Source organism: Rutidosis leptorrhynchoides, chromosome 10, assembly GCF_046630445.1.
Source record: "Rutidosis leptorrhynchoides isolate AG116_Rl617_1_P2 chromosome 10, CSIRO_AGI_Rlap_v1, whole genome shotgun sequence".
Taxonomy (NCBI): domain Eukaryota; kingdom Viridiplantae; phylum Streptophyta; class Magnoliopsida; order Asterales; family Asteraceae; genus Rutidosis; species Rutidosis leptorrhynchoides.
The window spans coordinates 265102984-265112186 of record NC_092342.1 but is presented as its reverse complement, the minus strand read 5'-3'; the positions used below and the strand labels follow the sequence as shown (position 1 = coordinate 265112186).

The window sequence follows — 9203 nt, the reverse complement described above, 5'->3', positions numbered from 1 at the left end:
AATATCATCGGGGTTAGTATCATCATTTTTAATAACTCATTCAACCTAATTACAAGGAAACCGAAGTAAAAGCTTGGGTTAGCTATGTTGTTACAGCCCAACTAGAACTTGACGAGCCCAAAATAGTTTAAAAGTCCACTAACCAATCCTAGTTAAAATGGCTATCGGTTGGGTTTTGAAGTCCTACAAAAACTCGATAACAACTCAACCTTTTACAGCCCACTTACAAATGGAACTTATTTAGTATTTTGCAGCCTAATCAAAAGGGTTCCAGCTCGCCATTCAACTTCCTACCAATCATTTTCATTCCAACAGAAACATTAACAAGTGGTTACTAATTAATTATGCTATGGTGTGGTGTGGGGTTTGTCTGTCTTGTGCATGTCGACCAAAATATTAAAGTGATAACATGATTAACGGCACCCACTACCATTTTGCAATATTAATTATTAGATCAAGTTGTCATGTAACTAATTTAAAAGGCTTGTGATAGTTTGATCACGTATTATCATTTATATAAAAAAAAAATGCATTGCATCAGTGATAGTACCCTTTATTTATTAATAATATTCACCTTCTTCAAGCTTCATTTGTAAAACGAAAAAAAGAGAGAGAGTTGCTGCAGTTATAGTTTTGCACAACAACAGAATGGTTTGCAGTTGCAGTTGCAGGTTTTGATGAACATGGTGGTGATTGAGTTGTGGAAAGTAGGCTTCAATGTTCATGAAAAAGAAGAAAATTTGTAGAGAGAGAAGTGAGAGAGAGAGAGAGAAGATATGTTTATCCATGGTGTTTAATACTTGAAGATGATGGTGGTGGTGAGTATTACGGTGATGGTGATTCACTTAGGGTGATGATTAAATCATGGGTTTTGTGACTTGTTCAACAGAAAAACAGACGCAGCAACAATAGTTGAATTGGTGACGGTCTGTGAGGGTTTACAGCGAAATTAAGAAACAAAAGAAAGAAGCAAAAGAGAATATATGCAGCGGTTGTTTGATTGTTGTGGTGGTTCAAGGTGTCGGTTGGAAGTGGTGTTCAATAATGAAAGGGTACTAGTTAGAGAACAGAAGAATGTACATGGTTATATCATGCTTCAATTCACAATTTTTGTTTTTCCTTCCTCAATTGTAGTAATGGTTAATATTATATAACAGTTGTAATCGAATCTCTAATTGCAGTAGGTGATATATAGCGATTAAGTGAACGAATCTTATGTAGTAATATCTAATTGAGCTTGGATCATAGTGATGGTGGTCGACAGATAGTACAGAGGGAAAAAGAAAGAAAAACAAAAAAATTAAAAGTGACACAGACCTCTAACTAATTTTTGTTTGATTCATGTGATTTAATTCTTGATTTGTACTATGAATCAATTATCTACAGATGGGAAAATGATGTGGAACCTATTTGGTTCATTATCTGTATAAGTTCGTAAACCATTTTATTAATAACAAATATATAGATAATATTTATAATAATACAATTTCTATTACTATACTAATAATAATAACATAAATAAAAATAATAATAATAGTAAATAACAATAATAATAATATTAGTGAAAAATGATAATAATAATAATAATAATAATAATAATAATAATAATAATAATAATAATAATAATAATAATAATAATAATAATAATAATAATAATAATATTAATGATAATAATAATAATATTAATAATGATGATAATAATATTTATAAAATGATAATAATAATAATACTAATTATATTAATATTAATAATGATGATAATAATATTTATAAATATCAAATTTCATATCTATATGTTATATACTGAATATAATAATATTATTAATATTAATGCAGGTATTAATATTAAAAGTGATAATAATATTACTATGGTAACTATATTTTTAATATCTTGATATTATATATCATTAATTATGTAATATAATATATTACATAATAACATATACAGTATATTTAATATTTATACAATTTATATATATAATTATATAATTGTATTTGCATATTAGTTTTATCATATATTGTATATGTAAATATGATTATATTAATAATGTTTTACATATATAATTGTTATATATTTATTTACACACAATTGTTCGTGAATCGTCGGGGATAGTCCAATGGTTAAAATGCATTCATGTAAACAAATTCAAATTTTTTTTCAGACTCGACTTTACAGACTTTGCTTATCGTGTCAGAATCATATAAAGATAAAGTTTAAATTTGGTCGGAAATTTCCGGGTCGTCACAATAGGCGTCAGCCTGCCATCTAACTCAGACACCGGGATTGGCCACCCACGCCGACCTGTGGCGTCGGCTTGCAAGGCAGCCAGCCGTTTCCCAGCCAAATTTTACTATTTAAACACCATTTTGCATCCCATTTTCACACACCTCTTCACACTCTCTCACTACGATACACTTTCTCTCACAAGAAGCTTTCAAGGCCTTCTCACCTCCGAGCGGGAAATTAAGTAACCGAAGGCGAACGATGAAGATTGTACTAGGAGCGGTCTAGAGGATGTCAGCACTTGTAATAGTTCAGATCTCGTCTGTAAACGATGAACGCCTTCCTTAATTTAATAAAGTTACTTTGTTACTTTGAGTTGCTTTCATCTTGCATGCTTGACTATCTGTTACAAATGTTTATTATATGTTGAATATCTTATCTGAAACTTATACTATTGTTATGTTGAAACCTTGTCGGGTTTAGGAGTCTAATTTACGGACCACCCTTTCCATTTACTCACATGGCTATAACCTAGTGTTAGGACCTGATCAATCCTAGGATACAAGGTAAGTAGTTATATGTGCTTAATGTCATAATAGGGAAATAGTACCTACGTACGGTTAATCACTTATCCGTCAAAGAAGAGCTGCCCATTTAGGTTTTGATTAGAGTAGGCAATATAGAGTTCAGTGAACACTAGCTTACTCAAAAGCATGGTTCGCGTCAGAAGCAATGTTCTAGAGATGTTGTAAGATGATCCGGAGTTGAGTAAGTGATCACAAAGGAGAGACCTCTAATCCTTAGGATATGTAAAATTGCACATCTGTTAATGTTAAGGCATATCTTAGTATTAAGTGGAGGAATGTTACTATAGTTAAACTAACTAGGATTATGAAAAGTTGAGACTTTCCTTTAAGGATATACTACTTTATTCATGTAACACCGACCATTTTTTTAAAACACAGCGGAAGATTTATATATTAAAATCACAACAATAAATACATCACAGCAGAAATCCACATACTTAAGTTTAAGTTTACAAGACGGTGTTACTTATTACAAAATGCCTGTTACAAAAGTCCATATCATAGTTCACACATCAAACATGTCTTCAATACTAGCACTCGTCCAAACTAACAGTACCCAAACCTGCAAGGGTGGAAATGTGGGGGATTAGCATAGCGCTAAGTGAATGGAATCTATCTAACAGATTTCACATAAGCACCACACATGTGAACAAGATCACGAACATGCTAACAACCAACTAGCATAACATAAACACAATATGATGATCGACAGCTCGTACGGGCACACGACACGTAGCTAATCGGGCTAGTGTCTACCGATAGTTCTTTCCTGTTGAATCAATACACAATCAACAGAAATGAACCTAACCTCCTCGGGCCTGGTTGACCTCATACGGACTCTAACCTCCTCAGGGCTGGTTATGAGTCCCTAGCCTCCTCTGGCCTGACTGGTGCCAAACACAGTGCGCACATAATATCACATAATCACAGTAAGCATGCAATCATCTAACTAGCATGGCAACCCTTATTTAAACATGGCAATATCACTAATTTATAGTATGGTAATAGAATAAACCACAATCGCATGGCATGCTACTTAAACGTAATCCGAAGATATACCCACTCACCGATTACCAGATACAGCTCAGTTATCTTACTTCTGAGCTTCTTCTTTGTTCTTATCACATGAGAACAACACAAATGAAGTCAATATACATATCTCAATCAATATTATGATCAAATCATACTATAAACTAGGTCATAACATCATTTCATAATTCCACAACATAACTCCATTCAATATCGTCATACAGCACGTGGAAAACGGGACATACACGCCAAAACCTATTTTCTTGCCACAAAAATAGTTTGATCCAGCTTCTTAAAAGTTTATCATTGAAAAGTACTCTTCAATACAATTCCAAAGATATTTGATTCATCAAAAATGGAATTACGGTTTGAACGTTATGACCAAAACAAATTTCTCATAATGCTGAAAAGACACACTGCCTAACTCGGTAGTGTGTGTCGTAGACACTCGGTCGAGTGTGTAAACACACGGCCGAATGAGTAGAGACACTCGACCAAATGTCTTTTCAAAAGACACACTGCCGAGTGTGTAGACACAAGACCCAATTCAAAAGACATACGGCCGAGTGTGTAGATACACGACCCACTACCAAAAGACACACTACCGAGTGTGTTTCTTGAGCTGCTGAAATTGAAAAAGTGGTGGGTTTGAGCCAAAAATCACCAAATATCAATCTTAGACTCATTTTTTTTTTCCTCAAAACTAACTGCATCTTGTTTATAAAACCTTTTGGGACATAAACCCACAAGTATTACATCAAAATAACAAAAAATTGCACCATTTTGACATCAAAACCCAATTTGACAAAAACCTAACTTCAAACCCAATTCGACACAAATTTACGTAAAGAAAATGGGTAATTATTACCTTGTTTGAATCAATAAAACACAAAGAATAGATTTCTAACACAGATCAGACTTCAAATCGAGATTTAGAGAATTAGGGTTCAAGAGGTGAAGAAATTAGGTACGGGAGTGAGAAAAAAGAAGGAAAGAAATGAGATGAAACTCAGCTAGTACCTAACTCTTTATGAGTTAAAACACAATACCCTTTGACACACGGGTATTTACCAGTTATCTAAAATCTATCGTACCTCGTTACGTGGTCCTAACGGAGTCCAAATTAAATAAACAAACCTGTTCTGTGACCTTTGTCACAAACTGGTCCTAATATATATACATATATATATATATATATATACATATATATATACATATATATATATACATATATATATATATATATATATATATATCAAATAATAAAATAACACTATTCACATAATTAATATAAAAGCATATAAAAACACATAATAAAACCCTAAGGGCAAAATAGTCCACTTACAACTAGCCCGGGATTTTGTCTGTTACAAATCCACCCCCTTAAAGAGATTCCGTCCTCGGAATCTGGTCTAGGTCAAACAAATGAGGGTAACGAGTCTTCATCAACTCTTCTGTCTCCCACGTAAGATTCGACCCCAAACTATGCTTCCACTCAATAAACACCATCGGAATCTGTTTCTTTCTTAGTTTAGTTATCTTACGATCAACTATATGAATCGGATCTTCCACCAACTTCTTACTCAAATCAACCTTTAAATCTTTCAACGGTAAAGGTTGCATCTCATCTACTACCTTACACTTACGTAGATAACACACATTAAAAGTATTATGAATACCGGTTAATTCTGGCGGAAGATCCAAAACCACTGTTGATCATTCAAAATCTCACTGATCGGAAACAGCCCAATAAACCTTGGCGCAAGCTTACCCCGTTTACCAAATATGATAACCCCTTTCCACGGTGAAACTTTCAGATACACACGATCACCCACACTAAAGGTTACCGGACGTCTACGTGGATCAGCATACATTTCCTGCCTGTCTCTAACGGCTTTCAATTTTTCTCGCTCAATAGCAGCTTTTTCGGCAGTCATTTAAACAATTTCAAGACCTGCAAATTGTTTCTCCCTGGCTTCTAACCAACAAGTCGGAGTTCTGCAACGACGACCGTACAACATTTCATAAGGAGGCATCCCTATACTCAAATTATATGAGTTGTTATACGCGCATTCAACCTATGATAGATGCAAATTCCACGACCCACCGTATTCTAACACACAAGCCCTTAACATATTCTCTAAAGTCTGTATCATTCTCTCACCCTGACCGTCTGTCTAAGGATGATAAGTTGTACTCAAATTTACACGTGTACACAAATTCTGTTGTAGACTGTTCAAGAAGTTTGACACAACTCTAGAATCTCTCTCTAATACAATAGATAACGGCACACCATGTCGACTAACAATCTCTTTCACATACAACTCGGCGAGTTCACTTAATGACGTTGTTTCATGAGTAGCTAGAAAGTGAGCACTTTTGGTCAAATAGTCAACTATTACTCAAATCATATCGTGTCATTTTTGAGTTCTAGATAACTTTGTCATAGTATCCTTCGTGATATGTTTCCATTCCATTCAGGAATTTCTAACTGACGTAACGAACCATAAGGTCTCTGGTGTTCTGCCTTCACTTATGCACAAACATGACATTTTTCAACAAAACGAGCGATGTTTGTTTTCATAGTAGGCCACCAATACACATATTTTAAATCATGATACATTTTATTGCTACCTGGATGGACTGTCAGTCTGGACTTATGCGCTTATGTCAAGATTAAATCCCTAAAGTCTCTCAGCATAGGCACCCAAACACGATCATGAAAGGTTTTAAGTCCACGTGAGTCATCGGCTAGGTCAAATTTTCGTTTAGTCATAAGTTAAGATTTAACATGTTCATCTTCTAAAGTAAAAGCTTGTACAGTTTTCAATTGGTCGATTAAATCTGAAGTTATACTCAAACGTAGGAATTTAACATTCTCACTAGACTTTTTGCGACTTAAAGCATCTGCAATGACGTTTGCTTTACCCGGATGGTATTTAATATCACAATCATGATCTTTAATCAAATCTTGCCACCGTCTTTGTCGCATATTCATTTCTTTCTGAGAGAAAATATAATGCAAACTCTTGTGATCTGTACATATAATACAATGAGTTCCATACAAATAGTGTCTCCACAGTTTCAAAGCAAACACTACTGTAGCCATTTCCAGATCATGTACAGGGTAGTTTTTCTCATGAAATTTCAACTGACGCAAGGTGTAGCCAATTACTCTGTCTCTCTGCATCAATACACAACCCAACCCGGCAAATGAAGCATCACAGTATACCACAAAATCATCTGAACCCTCTGGTAAAGCTAACACTGGTGCCTGACACAACAACTATTTCAACGTCTGAAAAGCCTTTTCTTATTCATCATTCCATCGAAAGGCTATGTCTTTTCAAGTCAACTTAGTCAACGGACCTGCTATTTTCGAGAAATCCTTGATAAATCTGCGATAATAACCAGCCAATCCCAGAAAACTCTTAATCTCAGCAGGAGTCCTCGAAGAATTCCAATTCATTAACGCTTCTATTTTAGATGGATCCACTTTGATACCCTCAGCACAGATAACATGACCCAAAAGCTGAACCTCTCGTAACCAGAACTCACACTTTGAAAACTTAGCAAATAGCTGTTCTCGTTTCAACAGATTCAAAACCTGTCTCAAATGCTCAATATGCTCAACCTCTATTTTCGAATACACCAATATGTCGTCAATAAACACAATCACAAACTTGTCTAAAAAGGATGACACACTCTATTCATCATATCCATGAAAATTGTTGGCGCATTCGTCAACCCAAACGGCATGACCAAAACTCCAAATGACCATACCTTGTGCTAAACGTTGTTTTCGGTATATCTGATTCTGCAACACGAAACTTATGATACCCTGACCTTAATTCTATCTTTGAAAAGTATGAAGCACCCTGTAACTTCTCGAACAAATTGTCTATTTGAGGTAAAGGATACTTATTGTTCACTGTTCTTTTGTTCAACTCGCGATAATCGATACACATATGCATTGAACTATCTTTCTTTTTCACAAACAATACAGGAGCACCCCACAGAGACCAACTCGGTCGCATAAACCCACGATCTAACAATTCTTGAATCTGAGACATCATCTCGCGAATCTCAGGTGGAGCTAAACGGTACGGAGCTTTCGCAACTAGAGTAGTTCCTGGAATTAACTCAATCTTATATTCCACTTCCCTTACTGGAGGAAGACCTGGCAATTCATCTGGAAACACCTCTAGGAATTCAGAAACCACCGGAATATCGTAGACCATTTTCTTCTCTTTCTTGGCACCAATCACATATGCAAGAAACGATTCACAAACCTTCGCTAACGACTTCTTAGCTTTCATCATTGATATCAACGGAAAACTATACCCACCTCATTCCCCTCGAGCCACAATACGGGTTCCATCGATCGTACGGAAGGTAATAATTTTCCTATCACACTTAATGCTAGCCCTATGGAGGCTCATCCAATTCATGCCTATGACTACATCAAAGCTACTAATAGGAAACACTAAGCAGGACATAGGAAAAGGTATTCCATCAATTTCTATGCTAACCCCAGACACATACGTTGTAACTGTGATCGTCTTACCATCAGCTACTGATATCGCTCAAATTATACATATATTAAATCACGATATCGATCCTTTATTGTTATTTATTTGCGAAAATGTGAAGACTTTTGTGATTATTTGAGATAAATTGGTAATACTAGCTCCAGAGGTCTTTGGTTTAATGTTTTGGTTGTTTTCTGTTGAGTATTGGTTGTGTTTAAGCTCAAAGTATGTTTGGATACGTGAAATTGAAGTTTTACTGAGTCTGGAACTGATCACGGCCGCAACTAGTTGAATCCCGGCCGTAATACATTGGCAGAAGTTGAAAGAATTGAAAAAATCTGAATCGCGGTCGCGACTGACCACATCGCGGTCACGATGCCTCTCCATCATCCCGGTCGCGATCCACCTATTTCGGTCGCTATGAGAGCCCGATCAGTTGACTTTTTGAGCAATTATAAATAGTTGAGGTTTTTAACCCTAAAGGTGTGTGTAGTTTTCCAACTACGAAAAGGAGAGTTCTTTGAAGACCTCAACCCTACCATTGAAGACTTGCTCATCTTTTATTTCTATTTGATTAATCGTAACTTTCGGTACTTATTTTTATCATCAGTTTATCATTGTAATCATGAATACTCTTAGTTTTTATTGTTTATTTGTTTTTTGCTACTTTAATATGCTAGGCTAAATCCGATAAGTGTTTGCTTGAATGTGAAACTATGAATATTGGATAGTTCTATCATTTGGATTTAATGTTTTGTGACTGAAATTGATTGTGTTTGATTAAAGATCTACTCTTATGCATGTTCTATGTTCTTAATTCAATTACATAGAT

General features: G+C 35.1%; 1 protein-coding gene across 1 annotated transcript; it reads right to left on the bottom strand.

Moving 5' to 3' along the window:
- Positions 1 to 6618: 6618 nt before the first annotated feature.
- On the bottom strand, positions 6619 to 8161 carry LOC139871017 (uncharacterized). The gene is made up of 3 exons (XM_071858769.1): positions 7717 to 8161; positions 7344 to 7475; positions 6619 to 6875 (listed from the first exon to the last, which is right to left on the bottom strand). Exons 1-3 carry the CDS (start codon positions 8159 to 8161, stop codon positions 6619 to 6621), a joined length of 834 nt encoding a protein of 277 aa, XP_071714870.1.
- Positions 8162 to 9203: the final 1042 nt, after the last annotated feature.

What these genes read in the sequence shown, in the direction of transcription:
- LOC139871017 (XM_071858769.1), bottom strand. Translation starts at nt 8,161, where the DNA reads ATGATGAAAGCTAAGAAGTCGTTAGCGAAGGTTTGTGAATCGTTTCTT. An exon ending in TTTGTTCGAGAAGTTACAGG is followed by an intron (nt 7,476 to 7,716) that starts GTGCTTCATACT and finishes ATTCGAAAATAG; the next exon opens with AGGTTGAGCATATTGAGCAT. An exon ending in TCATGTTATCTGTGCTGAGG is followed by an intron (nt 6,876 to 7,343) that starts GTATCAAAGTGG and finishes TTATATGTACAG; the next exon opens with ATCACAAGAGTTTGCATTAT.